Consider the following 27706-nt stretch of genomic DNA (forward strand, 5'->3'; position numbering starts at 1 on the left):
TAAATACAGTCCACTTCTTATAATAAATAGGATTCATCTTTATTCAGGAATAGATAAAGTTTTATTCACTATGTCTGTACTTTTCAAACAGTGGAATAAAAATGTCCCTATAGTGTGAAAAGCATTTTATCCTCAACAGACACTATACTGCAGAATCAAGAAAAACAAGTCATTTTATTGTATCACTAAACAGACATTTGCATGTGTTAATACTGGTATGCAAGTCTGATACTGGTTTCTTCAAACACCAGATGACCATCTTCCATGCATTGCTATCATTCACTTCATCCACCCTGGTTCACCAGCAAATAAAACAGCAAACACACAGGCATTTGTAGTCTATATACTACATCTGGCAACAATTAGTATAATCAGAAACAACTGGAATGACACTTCATAATGAAAAACACTCCTGTCAAACAGACACTTTGCTGCATATGCACAAGCAAAACAGATTTATTATAGCACTAAACATAGTATTTAACTAGCTGAGCCCTCCCGCTTCGGCGAGTCTCTCCATGAGAGTGAATATGCATGTTAGTTTGAGAGAAAACTTTTCTATATCATGCCATAGTAGTGACAATTTCTTAAGGCAGGCATTCACTTCATCCACCCTGGTTCCATGGGATATGACAGGCAGTGTTTGTCAAAAATCGCCAGCAAATAAAACAGTTATTCCTCCCATTCTTTGATCATCTGATCTGACATCTCTCAATGTTCTGTCAACCTCTTCAACAGATGTTTTATGGGATATTGTACATTCATCCCAAACAATCAAAGAAACCTTTTGCAATAATTTCGACAAATTACTTTGTTTTGATATATTGCACATAGGTGTATCATTAGTCACATTTGTAAGTGGTAATTTGAAAACAGAATGAGCAGTTCGACCATCTTGCAATAGAGTAGCTGCATACCTGAGGATGCCACAGCCAAAGCAATTTTAACTTGGCTTCTCAACTTAGCTAATAACAAATTTAGTAAAAATATTTTCCCAGTACCAACTTGAGCATCCAAGAAAAATAATTTCCCTGATTGATTTTCACAACTTGTTAAAGCAGTGTGAAAAACTTCTGCTTGATCACATAAATGTTGATTTGTGATTGTTCATCAACAATCACTTGTTAGTGATTGTTCATGCAGACTTAATAAATCCTGAAGTTCATTAAAATTGTATGAGGTTTCCCAGATTAAATCTGTATCTAGAAGCAAAGAATAGTTTGGTATCAGAAGACCAAAATCTTAACACTTTTGTTACTTAATTGATTCAAGTCTCGGTAATGTCTCATTATATACTGCTTCATTAAACTGAGGCTGAGAATGAGTAGATCATTCTTGGTGTGAGAAAGCTTACAAAAAATGACTTTTGTAAGTTGAGCATAGCGATAGATGGTTAGTCATGTTGCAGTGAACCAACATTAGAGTGAACAAAAAGTTCGAAGATGATGGTGAGTTTGAAATTATTGCATAGCCGAGACAATCAGACCAGTGAGAATCATCTTCTATCAAATTCAAAGCCTTACATGAATCCCGGTATCTCAGATGTACTACACCGTTTGGTTAGTCATGTTGCAGTGAACCAACATTAGAGTGAACAAAAAGTTCGAAGATGATGGTGAGTTTGAAATTATTGCATAGCCGAGACAATCAGACCAGTGAGAATCATCTTCTATCAAATTCAAAGCCTTACATGAATCCCGGTATCTCAGATGTACTACACCATTTACTGTTCTTAGGTTTGCTGAATGATTTTGGTCCTTTCACATGCATCAAGAGCGTTCATAAATAAAAGCATTCAGCATTATTGGGATGTACACTATAAACACGACCTAGAGCATCACTCTTTTTCACACCAGGATAACTGTCCACATTGGTACTTGTCATCTTTGTTGAAATTTGTTTTGATGCCAGGTGTAGTATGTAGGTACCTTATTATAGGTCAGTGTTTGGGCAAAATTATCTTCAATGCATAGCTTATAAAAGCTGTTAATATTGTGCCCTTTGGTGACTCCACTATGCTGAGTGCATTACTTTCTGTGAAGTACATGTTGACCATTTTTGAGATAAACTACAGTTGGACGATGCTCATGAATATCAAAAGATAAAATCTGCCAAACGGTTTCAGAGAATTTTGTATATGCAAGTACATCCACTGAGCCCTTGTGGATATACTTGCATACATATTTGACTGATTTCGTTGAACTGCAAATTTCAACATTTATGTGTGCATTATACGTTGGCGACAAAACCAGATTGTGAGGCACTATATGGCAATTATCAATTTCAAAAGTTTCTTGGCTATTATGTATAGTAGTAATTCAGCCACCATCTGAAGGAGCATGTCGACGATATCGTGGATGGATATCCATAATATTGTTGACATCGTGGATGGATTGATGTCAAACAGGTCGACATTCTCGACCTGTTTGAGTTTCATTGATAAATGATCTTGGATATCTCTTCGTGCACTTTCCTAACTTCATGCAGGGTGAGTTTCGATTAACAGGTCCACATGGATTGTGCACCATATGTTTTTTTATGATATAGAACAGTTCTTTGTCACACAGTTCTTTGTCACATTCTGCACTTAGGATGGAATTGATTTCATGACTCCTAATTTTATCTTCAAGCCAAATCAATATGCGAGCATATGACAACCACCTATTTTAGAATTTAACAATATCTGGCCACAGGTAATAATAAAAGAACTTAATATCACAATATCGAACAATAGAATTTAACAATATCTAAAAAATGTAACAATATCTGGCCACAAAATAATGGCCAGATATTGTTAAACTGCAGTACAAGCTGTGGTGGGAGGTAAAAAAATAAAAAAATAAATAATCACTGTTCCATAATCTGGAGGTGTATATTGATGAGAATGCTCATAAACCACCTCTGGGACATCCTCTATTGGAGAAGAAATCATCAAAATTGCTCAATTCATTCTCGTATTATAAGCAAACATTGAAAATGAACTTTGCTTTATATACATATATCTATTAAACACATCTGTCTTGACATCTTCTTTGGAAGTTTCAATTGCAGAAAATAAATGTAACAGCAGGTACAAGCATAAATTTATGTAAAGCTAAAAGATGTGTGTAAAGCTTAAAATCAGTTCAAATTGCATTTTAGAATTTCAATATCATTAAGACATTTCACAAATGTTAATTTTATAAATAAAATTGTACTAAAAAAAAAAAAGTTGCCATTAACATGCCATATAAGTTTTGTGAAAACACGACCACCTAACGCAGAAGTGGCATATATAGTGAAGCTAGATTCTGTCAGCAGTTTCTGAAAGTGCAGATACTGTCTGACATGAATGTGTTAATAGTGGTATGCAAATCTGATACTAGTTTCTTCAAACACCAGATGACCATCTTCCATGTATTGCTATCATCTTTCCCCTCCTAAATTATTATGGCATTTCATTGCTCTAAGTTGACTCCTCCATTTATTATAATCATCTACTTCGTAATTCCACATATACAGGGTGTTCGGGATAAATTTGACATATTTATAATTAATTATATTTTTCCGTAAGTTACATGTATTAACACACACTTCTCTTCATTTAAAAGTTTGGACCCTTCTTCATTCATATACAAGATGTCAGAAAGGATGGATAGCTGGAACCCACCTGAATCATGGAAGAGAATAACTTGTATCATGATGATTCGTGCCCGCCATCAAAATAAGGATATTACAACTGCTGCCCAATGCTCCCTGAATACAGTAAAAACAATCAGGCATGAACTAGAGACTTGCAATGGTGACTACGAGGATGTAGCAAGAAGAAAGATCCCTAGCAGACGATCTGATTGCGTTCGTACAGCAGAATTCCTTGCAAATCTGCAGGAACAGGTGTTGAAGAACCCTGGCATTGGAATTCGGGCTTTGTTCGTGGAGTTGCTAACTGTAGTCAAGCCCTGGATAACAAGGGTAGCCAATGGTAGGCCGTATGTATGGCAGCAGGATTCGGCCCCTTGCCACACCTCTGGGAAAAGTCAAAAATGGTTGTCTGAAAATTTCTACGACTTCACCAGTCCAAATGTTTGGCCTCCAAACTCCCCAGACCTTAACCCCATGGATTATTTTGTATGGGGCGCAGTTGAAAAAGACACCAATCGCACTTCCAGTAATACAAAAGCCCAGTTAATGGATAAAATTAAAACAGTTTTTGCGGCCCTTCCCAGGGAGACTGTAGCATCAGCTTGTTCGAGGTTCTGAAGCAGAATTGAAGCTGTGATCGATGCTAATGGTGGTTATTTTGAGTAAATCTTGTTGATAGTATTGTAATTAACTCTGCCTGCAATGTTTTTTTGTCAATTCATTAAATTTAATAGATACAAAGAAGATTTTCTTTTTCCTTACGAAACTGTCAAATTTATCCCGAACACCCTGTATATCACTTCTTAACTGAAAATTCCATATGCCTGGCAATCTCGCAGGTCAAAATCACATGATCACTTCCACAAGTGAAGCCAATATGACCACACTGGTTAAGGCTAAATTCTCTGATGCTATGACCAGATCCATAACTCTCAAACTTCGAGTCCCCCCTCCCTTACATCCTGTCTCAAGTAGTTCCCTCTTAGTAGTTGTATAAATTCTACTCTTTTCTCCCCATGACAGCATATATACTTTGTTAGCAGTAACAAAGTGTATATTTCACATATTTAATCATGATGGCCTCTATTTCCCACCATATAGCTTCAAATTAACTACCCCTCTTCCAACACTCACATGAAATACTTCTACAATTTTTGGCTTCAGTTATTCTCTGTCATTAAGAAAGCTAATTCTGTTCCCTCTGTCCCCACTGAAAATACTATATCCTTTGTGTACTATCCCTGTGACTACAACATCATCCACCAACCAAATCTCACTAATGTCTACAACTTTTGGTCAAGTTAAACTAATTAATACCAAAAACTAATCTTTCTGTCTCTTATTCCAAATACTTATGACATTAAGTACACATAAGCTACTGTTATCTCCTACTGTATAAAACCACTATGATGGGCAGCTAGCTTTTCTCCAGTCATTCACTGCATGTCATGGTGGATGGCTTCCCTGTTTAAACTTCTAATACAGGAGATCCTCAAGATTATCTATCCCTTTCCTCTTTCTTGGAAGTTGAAAGTTCTTTTTATCACTTGGTTAGACTATAAATTATATATTTAGTTTAATCCTTTATCCAAGCGTAAGCAAACAAAGTTTGTGCCTGAGGTATCTTCAGGACTGGGGCAACTTGTGGCAAAGGTGGACTGAGTTCACACATAAATGGCTTATTTTCAAAACCAATAAACCTATTCACAACTGTGCCAATAACTGTGTAGTACAGAAATCTCAATTCCAAGATCATCTGCAATAGGTACTAATTTAAATGGTTATCTCCAAAACATCCTTCACTGAAGCAAGGTTAATCTGGTCACTGCCACCTTCAATACTACCAAAATGCAGTCCCAGCTTCTTTTTTCTCTCCCCCATACAAAAGTGATCTCAGCTTACCCATTTTTATTCTTAGTAATTCATCCATAAATTGCCAAATAGAATTAGATCTCTCTTTCTTATCTCTGCATATCCCCCCCCCACACACACACACACAAACTGACATTTACTTCAGGCCTCTCCTAGCATAAACACATCACAACAGCTGGAAATTTCTGTTTAGAGGTATAAAGCCTTAAAAAAAAATTCCACTCCAGATGGTGCCTTTCATTCCATGAAACCTTAGAATACTGCTCACATGTTCAGGTTAGTGCCCCTTAGAAAAATTGCTATGCTGTTTGGAGGAGAACAATTTGGATGATCCCTTCCTTGCTAACTCACTTCAACCATTATCTCATAGAAGCAATGTTTCGCCTGTCTTTTCTTCAGGTATTTCCATGGACATTACACCACTGAAATGACTTCCACCATAGGGGAGGTAATAAGAGGAAATGGCTTCAACCATTTGCTCTGCTTTCCATTGGACCTGTTAAAACATAAACAGCAGCTTTCCAACATACCTTTTCAGCTCCACTACAGATCACTGAACCTACTTCTCTTGGTTCTGTGGACAGCCTTTCAACATATATCATTTCCCCAATACTTACTTATAATGTCCAACTCTTGAAGAAAAATGTTAAGAGGAATCCTTTCTTTTAGTGTTGCACTGTGATCAGCATTCATTTTGGAAATTGTGGACTTTACAACCGTGTTATAAATAACTATTTTAATTTCCCGATGTTTCGCCCTTCTTTAGCTTACTGTGCAAAATGTAACTCAGCTTGTCCTTGTATATTTGTATATACTCCAGATGATGACCTTGATATGTAGGTCGAAACATCGGGAAATTAAAAATAGTTATTTATAACACTGTTGTAAAGTCCATAATTTCCAAAATGAATGTTGATCACCGTGCAACACCAAAAGAAAGGATTCTGATAATTCATGGAGATTCGACCCACAAGCAATGCAATTAATATAGTAAGTTGAAGATTCGTATTTCTGTTTTGATCAATCGACTGGCATTTTTAAAACGTTGTAGGGACAGCAATATCATTCTGAATTGCATCAAACTAAAGAGAAAATTTACCTCAACAAAGGCACAACGAATATACCACTGCATGGAGAAGCGTTACACAGAGAACAGATCCAGGCAGGCTACTAGTAAAAACTTGGCCATTACTCAAAACCAGGTACAAAATGAAAAATCTGAACTTTCAAATTACTTGAATGCAGATATTTGGATTATTCTAGAAAAGATTATGGACAACATGGCAAACCATATCCTTCAAACTAAGAAAGAAAATCTCATATCCAAATTTCATAGACAAAAAGATCGACAAAACTAATGGACAAAAATTGAATTTCCCTGCAGTGAACGTTAACAACCAACCAGAAGCAAGAAACAACAGGAGTCACCAATCACCTGCAGGTAACAGTAATGTAGTTAACCTATCCAACCATGCCTTAAACAAAGATGAACTCTCGCTACTCAGCAAAGCTCTAAATTTTGCCATAGCACCTAGATCGATGAACAAACTGGATTTTATTTGCAATATTGAAAGAGGCTAAAGATTCATCCCAAATACCATAGCAGATGAAATACATTTAGAAACTGCCAACATTTAAAATATAAATTATAAGAAAACAATAACAAGCAACTTAACGAAACACACGAATTAACAGCAGTGAAATCATTAAAATCAAATCCGAACATTGGAATAACTAGAGCCAATAAAAGAAGTGCCACCATTATTCTAAACTGAACCACATATTTAGAAAAAAATAAATCTATACTCGGACAATAGTACACAGCAAAGTTAACAAAGACAGCCTGTTAACTACGACTCAACCAATAGAATAAAAAAGAAAACAGAGAAACTACGTAAATCAATTACTCCACTGCCTGAAGATAGAGTCAAAAAATTACTTCCACACTACACTCATTCCCAGAGAATTTATGGTATACCTAAGATAGACAAACAAAAACACACCACTCCGGCCGATAGCCGAAGATATAGACAGCCTGAATTATGCCAAGAAATTAGTAGATGATTTATTAGTCAGTTTTGACATCTCTGCCCTCTTTACGAATGACACAATCCTTCTTTTACAGAACAAATTCCCTCCAGATATCATGGCACTCTTTGCGCATGTATTATGTTCTGGTGATTTTGTATGGCAAAACGCTTTCTACCTACAAAAAGAAGGCACAGCCATGGGCTCGCCATTATCCCTCCCCAATTGCTAACTTTTATATGGAACATTTTGAACAACATGCTCTAGATTTCTCTCCTTTAAAACCCAAAGTCTGGCTTAGATACGTTAACGATGTTTTCGTGATCTGGCCCCATGGCCGCCAGATGCTAAACACTTTCCTTAGCCACCTAAACAAACAACACAAATGCATAGAGTTTACAATTGAGATTGAAACAGAAAACACTTCTATTTCTAGATACACTTGTCACACGTCTTCCTTCTGGCTGTCTTTCCTTTGTTTACCGGAAACAGACACACACTGGCCAATATATACACATAAACTCCTACCACCACCCAACACAAAAACTAGGTGTCATTAATACTTCAAAAAACAGGGCTTTGAAGATCTGCTCCAATGAACAAGCACTGAAAGATGAATTTAAAGTTATCAGCAATACTTTTCTAAAAAATGGTTACAGCCAAAACACCATTAACAAAATTCTCTACAAGACCTCAATTAAAAAACAAAGATAAATCAGACTACAATAAAACTATAATCATTCCTTACATTAAAGGGACATCAGATAAAATAAACAGAATACTACAGAAATATAATCTCAAAGCCACCTTTAAACCTCCTGCAAAATTAAAAAGCTTACTCAACTCATCCAAAGACCCACTCCCTCCACTGGCCCACCCTGGATTATACCGTATTTATTGCACCCGTAATCTACCATACATAGGGAAAACAGGACGCACAATTCCTATCAGACAAAAGGAACATAAACGACACATTAAATATAATAACTATGGTGAAGCTAGCCTTTCTGATCATGCCCTGAACACTTTACATAGAATTGACTGGAAAAGCACCAGTTGTTTACATCACACCAAAACATGGTATGAACGCAAATTTAAGGAAGCCTGTGAGATTCTTATGAACCATCCCAATCTGAACAATAATGATGGTATAAAAATCCCAAGCATATGGAAGGCACATACCAATGGAACCTTTCATCCTAAGAGCTAACTATAAACAAGACTGTAGATGATCCAGAATCTTAAATGTAATATAACAACTGTCATGTTAAAAGTAGGACATCATTGTTAATGTAAGAAAACTATCAATATGAAAGAATGTTTCTCCAATGTTATCTTAAATAGAATTTAGCTTTGAATTTAGTTTATAATTAATTAAATATTTGATCTAAATATTTAATTAATTTTTAATTTTATTGGATCTTTTTTTTTTTTTTTCACTAGAAGTCATGCCAGTAGAATAACCGGTGATCAAATCACAGTTTCTTTAGCTTACTGCGTGAAATGTAATATAGTTTGTCCTTGTATATTTGCATATACTCCAGATGATGACCTTTGAATGAAGGTCAAAATGTTGGGAAATTAAGAGGAGTTTTTTTTTCCTAACCCTCATTTGCACCACTCACCACTCAATGGTGAAGAACCTAGCACATCATACAGCATGATGTGCTATAGGTTCTTCTACCTCTTATAAATAGGGTTAATAAATATCAGTTTATACTTTTTCAATAGCAGTTATGATTTTTTTGACAAATTAGTTAAGTCATAAGGAAAAGGGATAGAATGGTGGTATTTTTTTAGACAATTTGTTCAAGGGCAACTTGTTTTTGTAATCTTGAATCTGCAAAATTCGAGGTAAGCAGTGGTGTGGCTCAAGGATCAGTCCTTGGTCCACTGTTATTCAATCTGTACATTAATCACATTGGAAAGGATTTGACATGTGACACAGCTATTTGCTGATGATGCAAAGATAGGTAGGGTAATCAGCAGTGTGCTGATATGCAGTACTTGCAGAATGATTTAAATACACTGGAATTGTGAGCAATGGAAAATGGCTGTTGGTTCAATGTTAATAAATGTAAGGTCATGCAGTTTGATGTGATTAGATATCCAATATTGTATTATACTGGTGAAATTATGCTAGAAAAACTTATTAAGCTAGGGGTCATGGAGTTTTAGTAGATAAGAAGTTGTAATCCAAAGGCCATTTAGCAAAGACAGCAAATACAACTCAAAAATAATTGCGATGCTGAAATGAATTTTGATATGTTAAAATGAGGAAGTCATTTTGCCTCTTTTATAAGGCCTTGATAAGACCACACTTGGACTACTGCATGAAAGTCTGGTCTCCTGGTTTCCATGATGATTCTAATACAGTGGAGAGAGTACAATGGAGTGTCAGAAATGATATCAAGATTGTGAAATACCGATTATGAAGACAAACTGAGAATTTGTAGGCTGAAGATACAAGCAAACAGGAGAAAGATTGGTGATATGATTGTGAGTTACAAACTTCTGAAATGGTACATAAAATGTTAGCAGAAATTTTCATTTTATGGTGCATGATTAGAATGGATTGCCATTGGATGTTGTGTGTGTGATATTGTATATGATATGTATATGTATGATATGTTGTGTGTATGATATTAAATTTTATCCAAAAAAAAAAAAACTAAATTGTGACAACTTCCTGTTTCAAATCCCCTGTACACCCGATCACTTCCTGTTTCAAATTCCCTGTGTCCTGAACCAGCATGAAGACACTGCTATCAACAATAACAAAGTCAATGAGGCTTTTATTTCTTGTGTTCTATCCATGTGAGTGCAAATGTTTATGTTGGAACCTTATGTTAATAATGATAAGTCCATGTCCTGGACAGAAATCCAGTAGGTACTCACTATTATTATTAGCTTTGAAGTTTTTTTTTCCAAATTTTCTCAAGACATTTCTACATATTTGATAATCTGTTCTCTTCCTACTCTACAATGTGGATCTCCAACAAGGTCTGACTTTTCCTCAAATGCCTCAAAAAATTTCTCATATTCTTCCTTAGCAGAACCATCTGTGGGAGCTTATGTGACTAAAATAAGGAGTAATTATATGATTCAAATATTTATTTGTGTGTGCATTGACAAGAGCTTAACAATCATGCAATGGTGAGTTATTCCTGGAAGAAGGCAGTTAAAAATAGTTCTCTTTTTTTTCCCATGATGAATGGTGAGAATATGAAATACTCTCACCACTCATTATGCAAAATAATAATATTTGAAAAATTCAAAAATAATATTTGAACAATGATGTTGCCATGGATATGTGAAGTCACATCCTGCAGAATAAGATTTTCAAAATTTCATATAAAAAACAAATAAAACATATAAAATGGCATTTGCTGAAGGTGTTAAAAACCACATGGAAATGTGTCAAAACCACACATTTCCATGTGGTTTTTAAAATAATACTGATATAAAAGAGCATTTAAAAAAGGGCATATAAAAGAGCAAAAGAGCAGATTAAAAAAATATTCTATCATGCACTATAAATCACAGTTTAATCCATGAGGTGATAAATTGTAAATCACACATATAGGTACACATACATAAATAAAATTTCTAAATACTTTTCTTACCACTATCCCCTTCATGCAGACATTCAGTCTCAGTCAATGGTGCTTTTGGTGCTTCTTTTCCAGTCTGTTTCATGACTGATTCATTACCATTCATAGCAATACTGTTATCAGATTCAACCTTTGAAATTAATGAAGGCAAATGTAATAACATGCTTCTATTGTGAAGATTATAATGTGTACAAAAGACATTTTAAATGGGTATCATATGAAGAAATCACAGGATTTATAAAACCAATAAAAAAAAAGAGACTTAAGAAGAAAGGTTTTATGTTACTTTTGTAACCTAAATCACCACATGGTGCATCACAAAATTCTAAAACTTTAGAAATTTTTCACTGCAATGACATGGTGCATGATGAAAAGATAACGAATTTAAGCCTAATGGAAGTACCATGTTGGGGTACATATTTATCGACAATATTTAACTTATATATGCATTTATTTTATTTAGCCTGGTAGTTTTTTAAGTTAATTTCTTTTTTAATTTATGTGAATCTAACCATGAAAAGTTGTGAACCTATTGTGCATTTAGTACTGTGAATGAGCTAATAAACAGGCAATATATACCCTTCTGATTTAGCTAATCCTTAGAATTAGCATCAACATGGTGTACAAAAATTTCATCATTGAAGGATCACACTAACTCTAGCCAAAATACTGAAGAAGCTGAGAAATTATATTCTTGTTTAATCCTTTATCCAAGTATAAGCAAATAAAGTTTGCCCATGAAGTATCTTCATGACTAGGTTACTTGTATATAGAGGTTAATGACTTCACATCAACTGCCATAATGCAAAGCACACATCATTTCTGGTTTGTACAATGCTATGCATTATGAGGGGGGGGGGGCACTACCAGACCGGTTTCAACCTTTATTGAGCTATGTTTAAGTGCAGGGATACCTCTCCAACAACTCTGAGTGGTCTACAAGATCACTCTAAATCTCACTGAATGACCCGAAAGGATCACTACTAAACTGACCTGAATTGCTCTGGTAAACTCATTGATGGTTCCACCCAGTAACAGGCAAAAACCTGCCACCAAGTAGAATCTCTTTCTACTCCTTGTGAAGTAGGCAAATCCAATGACAAGCATTAATAAATGTCATCAGTGGGAGCCAGACCAGGAAGGGATACCAAGGTTCAACTTTCAACTTTATTGACTTAAAGGGTGAAGCAGATGCTTTTCATATTCCCTGCTGTCTGATGAGGAAAACTGTGAGAGGAAAAATATTAATGAGCCTGTTGCTCGCCGTGAGTGGGCCTGAGGATTAATCATTGAGGTTGCAGTTTAAAATAGCTTTTGGTCTTTTGTACTTGGTGTAATCGGTTGCGTTGTAATTTGCAGCTGGTTGAATTAGATTATTAGGATGTACAGATGCTATTGAAAAGAACTTAGTTGCTATAGTCTGCATGAAGGTATAAATATAGGGGACTTCTGTGCCCCGGTGAAGTTGCACAGTGTGATGAACCATGGCGCGTTCAGGATTATTCTGAGACATTTATTCTGCACACGTTGTAGTTTGAGGATATTAGTATTAGCAGTATGACTCCAAGCCGGAGAAGCATAGATGAGTACAGGACAAATTATCAATTTATATATAAGTAGTTTGATTCTGGTGCTCAATTTGCTGTTTCTGTTTATTAAAGGATAGAGCTGTGCAATGATTTTTGATGTCTTTAAACATTGAGACTTGATATGGGAGCTGAAAGTCAATTTTCTGTCCAACAATATGCCAAGATATTTGATCTCAGACTGCCAAGGAATTTCTGTGTTAAACAGGAGAACATGTCCGGTAAGAAGCATTGATCTTCTGGCGAACAGTACGGCTACGCTTTTCTGAGGATTTATTTTCAGTTGCCATTCCGTGAAATATTGTTCAATTATCAGTAGATTTTCTTGCAGTCTTTTGATTGCTAGGTGCGGTTTTAAAGATCTGGCTAATATCGCTGTATCATCCGCATATAAAGTTTTGATAGATGGCAGCAGGTTGTGCGGAATATCATACACATAAATGGAGAAAAGAGTTGGTGCCAGTAGTGATCCTTGTGGGACACCAGCCAAGACGTGTTTTTGTATGGTGAGTGTGCCATTTAGCTTAACTTGCATGCACCTATCATAGAGGTATGATCTGATCAGGTGAACCACTTCCGATGGTATTCCAGATGTTATCATTTTATATAGCAAGCCGTAGTGCCAGACTTTGTCGAATGCACTGGCTATGTCAAGGAAAACAGCCCCAGTGCAATGATGCCAGTTAAATCCTGTGGTAGCATATTCCACCAATCTGTATACTTGTGTGGTACTGTGAAATTGTCAGAATCCAAATTGCTCCTTGGGAAGAATGTTTAATTTGTGCACTAGTTCTTGGAGTGTAGTGAGAATGACTTTCTCGGCAATTTTGCCTAGGTTGGAGATGAGGCAAATTGGTCTGTAGTTTTGAGGTGATCACGGGCCTTTTCCATATTTATGGATTGGGATTACATCTGCTAGTTTCCAGTGGGAAGGAAAATATTTGTAGTGTAAGCTGGAGTTTATAATGTTAGTCAGATGCACAATAGCTGTGTGGGGTAGTAGTTTTATCATCACCCTGTTTGTGATTCCATCAGGTCCAGGAGCCATTTTGTTTTTAAGCTTCTTGATCGTATAATTCTACAGGTGATGTGGGTGCAATTTGACTAGAGCATGTGACAGAAAGTTTGAGTGAAGATCTGACATGTCGATGAACCTTGTATATGTGATTGAAGTCGAGATGGTCATATGAGGGTTTGCATTGCTTTTCTAGAGATGTTACTATTGCCTCGGCTTTGTCTGCATTGGTATGGATAAGGCCAGTATCTGTTTGGAGAGGAGGAAGAGGTTTGTTTTTATTCTTGATGTTTTTGATAAGATTCCATATGGAGTGATTGTCAGGAGAGACAGAATTCAATTTTCTTTCCCAAATTTGATTTCTGTGCACTGTGAGGGCATCTCTAACTGCAGAGTTGAATCTGTTCAAGATTCTTTTATCTTGAGGTGCTCGCATGTTGTGATATCTTTTTTCTTGCTCTGTTCTTTTCTCTGATCAATACGTGCAGATAGGCTTATGTGTTCATCAGACATGTTGTAATAGGTTTCATGGTATAATAAGAACACAGATGGTTAAGAAAATAACTATTTATTAACTTAAAGCTAATATTTCGCTGGTATTATATCCAGCATCTTCAGAGCACACAACACAAAGTTTGTTACAAATGTAAGACAACCACAATCCGGTGTAACAGTGGTTACAAATGTAAGACAACCACAATCCGGTGTAACAGTGTATTTTCTCAACCATCTGTGTTCTTATTATACCGTGAAACCTATTACAACATTTCTCTGATCAAGTTCATAATGTCTTCTGCCAAGTGGTTTGATCTGGGGAGTTCTGGAAATAGTTACAGCTGCAACAGCAGTGTTGATTTGTTTAGTTAGATCCTTTATAGCTGTTTCAATTTCCTCTGTGGATTTAATCAACGGTACAGGACCAATATATTTTGGGAATACTTTGGATAGCTTATCCCAAGGTATATATGAGTGGGGGGGGAGGGGGGAGGAGACAGGTTATCCTGGTTTCCCAGCTTTAATAGAATGGGATTGTGGTCAGATGAAAGATCATTTAGAGTTACTACACTGTACTGGAGTCTTACATTCTGTAGGATAGTTATGTCTAGTACATCAGCCCGACCATATGTGTTGTGATGGGTAGGCACTGTGGGGCCTGCCACAACCACATTGTTGGATCCAGAATAGTTAGGAGAGGATGTAACCATTTTTATTTATGGAACAGCTATTCCAGATAGGATGTTTGGCATTTAAGTCACCAGCCATAATGACATGCTCCCTGTTGATCAGTACAGCATTCAGATCTGAAAACAGTAATGTTTTTTGCGGAGGATTATATGCTGCGAAAATCTTTAGTTTGCCAACCGTGCACGTGGGAATTTCTATGCCTGTAATCTCAAGATTAATGGTGGATGGAATATTTATGGAGTGATGATTGATGTAATTTTGAATGTAAATAGCAGTGCCGCCTCATCTGCAGGATAATCTGGCAGTTCTGTACATCTGGTATCCATTTATTTTGGGATTATCTGATGGTCGGAGATGGGTTTCATTTATCAAGAGTATATCTGGCTGACGCCTTTGGGCGAACTCCCAGAGCTCCAAGATTCTACCTCTTAAACCATTTGCATTCCATGCTATGATCTGTAAAGAATCTGGTTTTATTTTATTTCTGTTCATGAGTGAGTGCTGAGATAATAACTTGCGTGTCCTTCAGAAATCTATTTGTATAGCATAGTGAGGGGTTGGATCTGCTAAAATCCAACAGCATATTTGGCAAGGAAGAGGTAATGATAGCTGTCAGATTTGGATGTGATGTTGGCTGTTCCAGGGATGTCTGTTTAGGGCGAGTTATATCTGCATATGTCCTAAACTGTTGTTTCTGAGTTGTTTTCTTAGGGGCCTCTGACTTCAGCAGATGGGCTTCTGACCCTTTATGTTGATCTTTAGGAGGCTGTGAAGCAGTCTCTGATGTAAGTGTGCTAAGAGAGGAAGAGTATGTTCCTTCTTCTGGTTTTCTATTTCTTGGATTGTGCACACATCCTCTGTAGTTGGCAGTGAGGACCGCCACAGTTGGCACATTTAGCCGGGGTGAATTTTGGCTTAGAGCATGTATTTGTTGGGTGGCCGACCCCACGTTTTAAGCATTTAAATTCAGCCTTACACATTTTCTGGGCGTGACCAAACTTCTGACATCTGTGGCATTGTCCTGTTGAAACCCTTTTCCTTAATGGTTCTATAGTGATTTTCAGTCCACAGATGGACGTCAGATCATATATGTGCTTGTAGGTTTGACTAATCTCTACTAATACCAGTGGCATTGGAGTCCTGTCTCTGCTGGTCATTCTGCTGACCTTTATGGGTGGTAAATCTTGCTGGTGTAGATCTGCAACGATTTCTTCTGTGGAAACATCTTCAGATACACCTGTAATCACTACCTTGAGGTTTTTTTCTGATCCTAGTGAAAAAGTGTGGTATTGAATACCTCTGGTATTCAATTCAAAGGTTAACCGTTGATAATCCATCACTGTCCTGGGTTGGATTTTAATACCATCCATGACATTTTTCGCTTGGCTGTATGAGATCTGTAAGTTGTACATCGCAGTCCTTAGCGACATCCACTTATTCTTTTCACACAGAATAATCGGGGGTATCTTTTCCCTTGAGGAGGTAGGAGAGTCCGGGACAGGGCCATCTTCTTCCATTTCATCAGCATTGAGTGGTTCAGAGGCTGCAGTTTTGCGAGGACGAACCTCCTGATAATTGGTGTGGTCGGTAAGGGGATTATCCTCAGCATTTGCTATTTCGCTAGCGCTGTCTTGAAGAAGTTCTAAGAGTTGAGAGTCATCTGTATCACCTTCTTTTATTTCATGAACTACAACTTTTCCTGGCCATTTTGTATGAAGCAGATTGCCTACGTGTTTAAATATTGCCAGAAGCTGTTTAAAATTAAGTTCTTCGTATGGTGCATCCATGTTAGACCCAAGCCTTGTTCTGTAGAGCAGGCCATGCCTTTCCACAATAATAAGTAGACAGTTTCTAATGAAGTAAATGAAGCAATGGCAATACTAATGGCAGTAGGCCTAGCGTATCGCCCTTGTTTTGAAATTTGTTGACTTACCTACTTAGCTGATTCTTTGGACCTCTTTAAAAAAATAAACCAATTAATTATAGTAGTAAAACTATTTACTACTAGTAAATTTACTAGTCAAAATTCCTTGAATCACATTTTATATCAACTGTCAAAATCCCAAACGTCAGACATCATCGCTTTAAAACTCAAATCACCATATGTCATTCAAGACATTTGTCATTTGCATCTATACACACGCACATCAATGAAGCAGCCATCAGATACCAGGGTTGAATTAATTCAGAAGTCATATACTTCTCATATACAAATAGTGAAAAGGTACATACCTTATTATTAAATTACTCTGGATCAGAGATATGTGTTGACAGTTTTTCCACTTGGTTATACTATAAATTAAAGATGCCAAGAAATTATATTCTTGGTATTAAACCAAGAATTTGTTATAATTTCTTGGCATCTTTAATTTATTATAACACTCCTTGAACACAAAAAAACTCATAACAGACTGTTCAAACCCATTCCATTCATCCACCACTTTCTCCAAGCAAAAAATATAGTATCGATATATTACTAACCATGCTATCTCAATTTCCAGGAATGATCTATTGTTCATCTTCCTCCAGTTAAGTAATGAAAAATATCCTCTGTATCAAATTCTATAAAGCCCTTTTATTAACTTATGCATTTCTATTATATCCCTTATTTTCTATCAACTAACTTCTGCAACCCCTCAACCTATCCCATGGGGCATTCCATAAATTACTCACCACCTCAGATATTTGCCTTTGGATCCTTTTCACTATATGGTCATCTCCAAGAAACCCACATAACCAAATCTGTGAACGAAAATCCAGATATGGTCATACCAAAGTTGACTAAAAAGAGGAATGGTAGTTTTCTTATTTCTGTTTGTTGGCATATTTTTCAATAACCAAGCTATATTCAATATAGCTAATAATAATCATCAAGTAACTAATCATCTGAAGTTCTCTGACCACTTCTGCAACACATATCTCTGAACTTTAACTCACTATCTGCCAAAACATCCACAAAATCTTCAGCGTCATTAATTTCTGGAGTACATTTCTTTAAATGCAGTACAAAACTTGTAATCTTCCATCCTAAATTTCATAAATTTTCATCCACATTAAACTGACGTTTATTATCTTTTGCTTATATTGTCTACTTATTTAAATCATTCTGCAACCTCTGTACATCACACTGATTAACTATTAGGATACACAATTTTGCACCATCAGCAAATTGAATATTTCCCTTCGAATCCTTTTGTGTAAAATTGTGTAAAACGTGTGTAAATTGAATTCTCTTCAAATCATTTTGAAGGGAAATTCATTTTTAGAATGAAATCCTAAATGTATTTATTTCCCTTCAATCATATGAAGGGAAATATATAATTAATATACAAATTAAAAAACAGCAGTCCAAGCACAGCTATGTGGCATGTTGCTAGTCACATGCCTTCTCCTGAATTCTGCTCCTCTATATATCTACTCTATGGTAACAGCTAATCAGCTACATATCCATAACACCAGTCTCATACTCATCCCTGAATGTTTCATTTGCATCACAGTTCCATATAACATCCTGTCAATTGCCTTTGCATTATTGTGCAACCATTTTCTTTATTCAATTCAACTGTCACACTAATATAGGTTTATCAATTACTAAGGCATAATCTTCATTCAAAAACCATGCTGTCCCCAACATAGTATCCTATTCTCATCCACACATCCCTAAATTTTGTGTTTGACCAACTTCATCAATAATTTATACTACTGCTACTGAGATAATGATGCTCTATAATTAGATAGATCTGTGTTAGAAATGTCTTTCTGCAATGGTGCTTGGCCTTGGGATCCTACCAGAGCAGAAACATAAGTTAAACAGCCTAGTCAGAGGTAAAGAAAATTCCTTTACACATTCCTGTGATACAAAATTCCATTCAATATCATGATACATTCATGCTGGGATTCTACAGTATCTAAAGTACTTCCAATTCACCATCTCTATTCCCACATCAGATTCTATCACATCAATGCAGCATTTCCACCAGGATACTTGCAAAGTGATCACTCAGTACCTGCACTATTTTGTCTGCTTGTCACTTACCTACAATCAGCTTTTATTTAGTTATCTTACTATAGTCATCACTCCTTTTACCTGCCACATGGCAAAATAACTGACTGGAATTTGACCTGCTTGGCTAATTTCCCCTTCCAATATGATTTTGCCATTGTTACTATGCTGTTCACCTTTCATCTTTTTTTTTCCCTCCAGCTTTGCATAATGTTACTACTCATCTAACTCCTACCCAATTTGTCCTCCTGATCTTGTATACCCAAGATCAGTAGAACAAATTGGGTAGGAGTTAGAGTATACAATCTGATACTGCTTCCTTCAATCACATTGCAACTATCTGCCGGCCTGGTTGGCCGAGTGGTTAACGTATCCGCTCTCCAGCCAAAGGGCTGTGGGTTCGAGCCCTACCGTGGGCATAGATGTTTGTGATTGTCTGTGAGAGTACTAGTGGTGGTAGTCGGTAGTAGATGATGAAGGTTGGTGGAGCAGTGAGACTTAGAGTTGTAGAGTAGATACCCTCCCTCGATGAGTCTTTGGACTCCCTGGAGGTGTGATGTAATAATAATAATAATCTCCAATACACCACTAACATTCTTGCCTCGAAAATTCTTATGCCATGGCAGTGCTTTAAGCTGCATCCTAAACTTATAATCAGCTGCTTCTATAATTATGCATAAATCTTTTCTTAATTGAAAATTCCATGTTTGGCAACCTCCCAAGTCAAGGCTGCATGATCTCTCCATATATCCAGAAGCAATGCGGCCCACTCCACCACATGATATTTCATGTAATTATCTCTTACTGGGTGTATAAAATCCATTTTCTTCCGCCGTGATGTTCCCCCATAATAATTACTTGGCTTGCACTCATTGTGTTAATTTGCCAATACATGTCATCCACATATACCATTACATTTCCTAGCCCGTATCAGTAATGCTTGTGTCTCACAACAGATAGCCTTAAATGCACTGCATTCCATATCTTTGTTCTCCTGTTGACCAACTTTCTTTTTTTTTTTTTGGCTACAATTCATTTGCTATTATCAGTAGAAGCTCTCACTTATCCTGTTATCTCTATCCTCCCTAAAAAATATATATCCCTGGTTACTGCCTTATTTTGGGTCAAGATGCACCACCAACCAATACCACAAACTCTCTCTTATTCCTAATGCATCTAGCATTAGTATATATAAACAGCAGCATTCCCTTAGGTCCATTTATACGTTGTACTGAGTACTTCATTCGCGGTTGTTACCTGAAAGACTAAACTTCACATTTCTTGTACTTCCCTACTCAGAAAACACTTTCTCTGGGCACCTCACTCCAAATTAATTTGAGTGCAATCCATCACCATTATATAAGCCCTACACACGTTGACAAACTGCACGTCATTTCTTGCACAACTAATGCAGTGACTCATTTGCAGTTATGGCCCTACTCTTTGACTTGACTATCATAATATCATAACACAATCTTCACTTTCTCACTCTTCTGTTTGCTTCTTCCAATAAATCTTTCATATATTCTCTCATACATACTTTTCACTTTATTCAGAGTTGTCAAACAATCACCTTTCTCAATTTTACCTCTGTGCATTTTGAGAGCCTCATTAATGCTATTAATATTTGAAACCTCGAAAATAAGTGTCACACTCTTGTTAAGAACCTCCTATCATATTATCATAAAACACTTACTCTTTACTTTCACTCTCCCACTTTGTCATATGTTTCTTTCTCTTGTCTTGAACCTCTTCTTTCTTTCCATACCATGCCAACAAGGAGAGTGAAGTACACTGATTTTGTTAAACTTATTTATGCATTACTTATTTTTCATTGTACTTTGGTGTATGATATTTATATATCATAAACTTGATTCTTAATCCATTTCTCAAAGCATCAATCAAAGTGGTGCTTTCTAAGAAACAGTAGTATCTCCTATTTTTCTTAATTATATTTCATGGTTAGATTTAACGATAGACATTTTTTATACATTTTACAATAAACAGTGTTTGCACATCTGCAGCTTTAAGCAGCAGAAAAAAAAAAGTTCATTTTTATATACATTTCAAAATGCAGAAATATTCTGGTAAATTGTTTTTACTAGACAGATTTTATTGAAATTCAGCATTTAAAGTCCTTAAATATCTCATCTCATCCTCCTTTCCCTCTTTTACCTTGCGGTGTCGAGGGTTTATTAATCATTGGACCTCAAACCGTTCACAGGATAAGGTGATCAGCCCTACGCCCTGGTGTATCCTATGTCTGTAGTGTTGAGTTCTCAAGGCCGGTTTGCCTGCTTTCCAGAATGAAAAACCCACAATAAACTAGGGAAAAAACCCTACTGGCCACACCCAAGACCGGCTAACTTGGCTATGGCTGAGGAAGATCCTTCAGCTCCTCACGTCACTGACGGGAATCGAACCTGGGATACTCCTTCCCCAAGCATATGGTTGTGAAGTGCATAGTCACTAGGCCAGGGGTCAGGAACAGGCAGCTCCGGAGCCACATGGAGCTCTTGGCTGAACAAAGTGCAGCTCTTTTATATTGAATTAAAAGATACATAATTAATACAAACAACTAAATATTGTTTTTTGATACAGCCTGTTCGTGGCACTAGATAATATGCATATGACGTGTGTTATGCATGAAATTTTATGACACGAACAACTGACAACTACGTTACTAGTGCGTAAGGTAACTAGCACCACAACAAAAATTTGAACTGATCATCTGTCCTGTCAAACATCATGGTTTTTAGATACGTACAGATTTTAACTGTCAAAATAAATATTCTGTTAGTTAACTTAATTATTGTGGTACTAAACTGGTGTTTAATTTAGTGTCAGGTAATGTTATGCACAAATAATTTTTATTATGCTGAATTTGTGTTTTTACTTGCAGGTAAATTTGTGATAATAATAACCTTCCTAATATGAGTTCAAGAAAAAGAAAAATAATCGAAGAAAACAGAGGATTCAATAAAATGTGCATAGAGAAATTTGCATTTATAGAAGTAAATGGAAATCCGCAATGTTTAATTTGCCATCTATGACTTCAAAATAACAAATCAAGTAATGTTGAATGACATTTTCGAGGAAAACATCTGGACTTCAGTACAAAATATCCTTAGGATGATAACAGAAAAAAAGCAATTGAAGAATTGCAAAAGAAAACACTGCTTCAGCAAAAATTTATATGCAAACATAAAAGTGGTATTTGATATCTGGAAGTACTGAATTAAAAACAAATTTACCTAAGCTTGAACTAACTGCAACTTTGAGTGACCAGGAAAAATCGAATTGAAGTTGTGGCACCCAAAGTTTTGTTTTAATTAATTTTTTTGGTGGAATGGCCCTTTGGTTCAAAAAAGCTCCCGATCCCTGCACTAGGCTAACCGTGTGGACCATCCTTAAACATATATATCAATTCAAGTCAAGTTTTGTTTCAAGGTCATATATTTTTCAGGACCAATTGCAGAGATAAAAAAAAAGAGATAAATAGTAGGAATTATATACAATAACAAGTTTCACTGGCTGGATGAAACAATGTTTCATAATTAGAATGCCCATTAAAATACACACAGGATGCTTCCAATTTTAGTTTCATCCAGTTTCACACATTTTTACTCGCAGTGTTTGTCAAAACAAATAAGACCATATGGAAATAAGTGAAATCCTTTATTTAGAACTTCTGTTAAAATGTGTTAATTGTTACAACCAAACCATCTGTAGTAGCTGGTTTGGATCTGTCAACTGTTAAGTCAAGAGTTAAAGTTAATTTCATTAACTCTCATATTTGATACCCAAGTCCAACTCTCATATGTGATATCTAAATAATCCATGGTCAGAGCAATGTAGATAATTGGACTCCAAGTAAATTATGCACTGCAAATGGTTGTGGATATATTAATTTACAGAATCAGTTTGATAATAATTGGAAATGGTTTCGGTAGTAATAGTATCCACTTGAGATGGATCCACACTGAGATGCCATAAAATCCATTAAGTTTTTAAAAGACTTACAAACAATACCTAAGGGTATTCACAGCAAATGACAGGATGTAGACATGAAGGTATTCCAAGTAATAATAGGGAAAATGTTTCTATGAACTGCAGAGAGAAAAAATAACAAATAAACTTGAATTGTATCATGTTTTCATATACTAATGCATGCAGCTAAAAGAATAAGCTTATCATTATCAAATTCCTGATATGTGCCCTCAAAGGACACATGGGGTGCTATGATAGTACTACATGAATAGTTTACATTATTGACTTCATACTATCAATAATTTTCTTCCAAATTAATCCACTATTTGACAGGACTCCAATAAGTCAGTAGAAAGATTTTTCACCTGGTTACAAAGTAAACTGTACTTGGCAAGAAATTAATTTCTTGTTTAATCTCTTACTAAATGTAAGCAAACAAAGTCTGCATGTGAAGTATCTGCATGACTAGAGTTCTTATACATAAAGGCTAATGAGTTCATATCAATTGCCTTAGTATTTCATAATGCAAAGCTCATTTCTTTTGGACATGTATATTGCCATGTATTCTGGTAAGGTTACTACTCATACCACTTTCAACCTTTACTGGGATCTCATCAAATGGGAGCCAGACTCATGAAAATACCAAGACAGGATTAACATAGAAGTCATATATTTTTCAAGTGCAAATAGTAAAAAGTGTATAACCTTATAAAAATACTCTGGATCAGAAAGTCAAAAGATTTTTCATTTGGTTACAAAATAAATTATTTTTAAAGAAATTATATTCTTGTTTAATACTTTATCTAAGCATAAGCAATTGTCATGACTAGGATACTTGTATAGAGGCTGCTGAAAATTTACATTAACTGCCATAGCAATATATACATCCAAAAGGAAGTATGTTTTGCATTAGGAGATACTAAGGCAACTGCCTCTATATACAAGCAGCCCAGTTGTGTAGATACTTCATGTGCAAACTTTGTTTACTTACATTTAGGTAAAGGACAAGAATATAATTTCTTTTCAATATACTTTAAGTCATATATTATATTTCAGTGGCTTCTAAGACACTTCCATCTGCACAAATTCACCTAGGCCTTGGTCTGAGTCTTTTTTTCTTACCATCTTTTCTAATATTTTCTTTCCCTTTCTGTTTAATGAACACCAACTCAGATTAACTTCCCCCACAAATTCTATATACAGAAGCAATGAAGCAATGATTAGCATTAACTAAACTGCTAATTAAAGACTGTAAAGTAAAATTTGAATTATAACTAGAAATGTTAAGATTAATTTGAAAAGCTTTTATAGATATGTAAAACAGATAAGGATATTACACACAAATTAGGCATAATCATTTCATCTACAAGTGTATAAACACTGTATATGTTTATGTAGGTATACATTAACACTGGTCAGAAAAAATTTTGATCACTTAAATTTTATGTGTAAGTGATTCTGATCTTAATTTATGCCAAATGATAAAGTTAGAGATAGAATACATTTTTCCTTGGTAGTAAACAGATGTTTTCAGGTTAATTTCAGGTTAATTTTTGATCATCTTCAAGGAATTGCTGAGATATGGAATAGTCCCTTTCAACTGGAAGTTTGCAAGGGTCATTCCAATTCATAAGGATGGTTCATCACATAAAATGGAGAATTATGGACCATAATTCTCCACTTTATATAATGACTGACAACTTAATGGAAAAACAAATCAGGAATTGCATCTAGAATATTCTTCATAAAGACTGCTCAATAAGGATTATTTGCTGAGCAAGGAATACCATAATTTCATTAAGGGGAAAGAATGTTGGAAGTTTATTTTCCACTTGGTTAGACTATAATAAATTTAGTTAAATCCTTTATCCAAGTGTAAGCAAACAAAGTTTGTTTGTGCCTGAAGTATCTTCAGGACTGAGGCAACTCGTAGTAAAGGTGGACCAAGTTCTCAGCACTCCTTGTTTCAGTATCTCCCATAATGCAAAGCACATCTCCTTCGGACATGTATAATGCTATGCATAAAGAGAAGGGCCACTACCCAGACTGGTTTCGACCTTCATTGAGGTCTCCTCAGTGGGAGCCAGACCCAGAAGTGGTGATACTGAGGCAGAAACAATGGAGAGGTCATATTTACTTATATGAGTTGCCAAAAGGCCCTTAATGCATAGCATCATACATGTCTGCAAGATGTGCTTTGCATTATGGGAGATACTGAAACAAGAAGTGATAAGAACTTGGTCCGCCTTTACTACGAGTTGCCTCAGTCCTGAAGATACTTCAGGCGCAAACTTTGTTTGCTTACACTTGGATAAAGGATTAAACTAAATTTATTATAAGGGGAAAGCAGTTTTGACCAAGCTGTTTACTTATTTTTTTATGATGAAGCTATGAGACAATCTGACCAAACACGGAGTGTTCCACATAAGTTACTGATCAAAATATGCTAAAATAACAAGAAATGATCACCTATTGAGATGGGTAAGAAATTGATTGACACTAATAGATGACAGAAAGCAGTGTTCATAAGAGTCATCAAAGTCAGGTAGTTAGGAACAGGGTACAACAAGGTTCTGTATTATGACCTTTGTTTAATTTATTCACATATTGGTTTAAATATTAAGAAAATAATAATTTCTCACTTTGCTAAGGATGTGAAGTTCAACAAAGAAGTCAACTGTTCAGAGAGCTAAATTTTTTACACGATATTAAAATATAGGGTTGAGTTTAGTCACGGAAGTGAAGTTTAAAATTTTATGTTAACAATTGCTAGTATTTTCTATTCAGTAAGAAAATAATGTTAGATGGATATGAATTGAATGAAAAAGTCTTAGAAAAAAGTTGATGAATACAAAGTTGGAGTATTTTACTTGATATGGCCTTTTAGTTCAGAAATCATATTGTTAAAGCAGCTAGTAAAGATCAGTAGATTGTAGAATTAATTAAAAAAAAAGCTTCACTTGTAGGAGAAAGGAAGTAATGATACTGTCACATAAGTTTGTACTCAGTACAATATCAATACATGCCAAGAAAATCTGAGAATATATTCAAAAAAGATTGTGTAGAAAGAGTTTATCATGACAGTTATGAAAATGAGTTGGGTAGTTGTAATTTGAGAATTTATCTTAATTAGGAGATGAAGAGGAAATTTAACCAAATATTGCAGAAGTTTTCTAATTCACTGAAAAAGGCTCTACTAGATGGCATAAAAAAATAAAAAAAAGGATGGAGGTGAAGAAGAGAGAACAAATTACATCACCATTATCTTCAAATTCCTGATATGTACCACCATCAAGAATTGTACAGAATGCTATGGTAGTACTGAATGAAAAGTTTACATTGAAAAACTGGTTTTTTTCAATAATCTAATTTCAGTAGTAAAAAAGTTCTAGCTGAAACAGCTGTTTTTTCTCCATCTGTTTTTTCTCCATTTTCTCCAGAAGATGGGGAAAAAACAGCTGTTTTTTTCTCCATCTTCTGGAGAAAAAAACACATTGTCGGACTTCACATTTCAGTCTTCTACAGCAATTTTTCCATTATGTTGTCAGTCATCATATAGAGAGCCTCTGTAGCACAGTCAGTATATACGAAGCCCTTTGATCGGAAAGACCTGGATTCAATTCCCATCCATGACATGAAGAACCTTTATCTGGTCTCTTTCGACTAAAAGTAAGTTAGCTGATCTCATAATACAAAGGTGGAGGATTTTTTCTCCCGGAAACTCTGGTTTTTCATCCCTCAGAACAGGCAAAATGACCCACTGAACACACACTTCTACAGACAAAAATACTCTGTGACAAGTTGGTTGTGGTTGCAAATGTAAAGTTGCATCATGTAAAAAAAAGGCTAACCCCAAATAGATGGGATAAAGCACAAGAGGAGGAAGAAGTTGTCAGTCATCATATAAAGTGTAGAATTATGGTCCATGATTCTGAAATTAAACTTCTAATTGCATCAGTTCACCTGGAGTTTGGTCTTCCTCCGAGACTTACTTGAAATCTTGGCATAAAATACCTGCTTTGCTTATCTTGCTTCTCCCATTGTGTTTAAATAACCATACTATCTAAGATTAGCTCTGCTTACACATTTCTGAATGATAATGATATAAAGCTTCTTCTATAATATCTTCATTTTAAATGATTCTACCACTAACGCCATCTGTTCACCTCACTTCACTCCTCTAATATATCTTGGAAATCTCACATCTGTGGTCTCATTAAAATTTAAAATGTTTTACTCCTTTTAGTCTTTTTATTAATTTCTCTCTTATTCAATAGAACTTTATTCGCTTGATTTCCTACCATACCAGTGCCACTTATATTGTCTATTTCCAAATTTAATTTGCAATCTTCACTAAAAATTGTGCCTAAATAGCTGAAACGTTTTACTTGTTATATAAACTCCCCATTCAGAATGCAGTTGATGTTTTGTTTTCAATCTTTCTGCCTATTTTCATCATCTTTATCTTTTTATTGCTGATTTTCATACCAAATTTATAACAGCATTTATTCAATTAGTCAGGGAATCTTGCAGACTTGTACTGCATTTATTTTGTATCCAAGATTAGCATCTTGAATATTAAAGATATACTTGAATACTTTTTTCTATAATGTTATATATGAAAATGATGAACAACAGTGATGATAGTGTGCATCCTTGTCTTATACCTGATTTAACATCAAACTATCTTCCTGTATTTCCTTCAATTTTAACAGCTGAATTTGTATTTTTTTTCCCCCATAGTGTATATATATATATATATATATATATATATATATGGTTATCTGTAGCA

At 35.5% G+C, this 27706-nt stretch overlaps 1 protein-coding gene across 1 annotated transcript in view; it reads right to left on the reverse strand.

Moving 5' to 3' along the window:
* Window positions 1-27706, reverse strand: part of LOC150108543 (KICSTOR complex protein SZT2-like) — a 1022772-nt gene that overhangs the window by 598150 nt on the left and 396916 nt on the right. Inside the window, exon 26 of the mRNA XM_090390485.1 lies at window positions 11148-11265. Coding sequence (XP_090246611.1) covers window positions 11148-11265 — 118 coding nt within the window. The remainder of the gene's footprint in view (window positions 1-11147; window positions 11266-27706) is intronic.

Source organism: Typopeltis vanoorti, chromosome 3 (assembly GCF_054136105.1).
Source record: "Typopeltis vanoorti isolate ZY-2024b chromosome 3, IOZ_Tvanoo_1.0, whole genome shotgun sequence".
In the NCBI taxonomy this organism is placed as follows: Eukaryota; Metazoa; Arthropoda; class Arachnida; order Uropygi; family Thelyphonidae; genus Typopeltis; species Typopeltis vanoorti.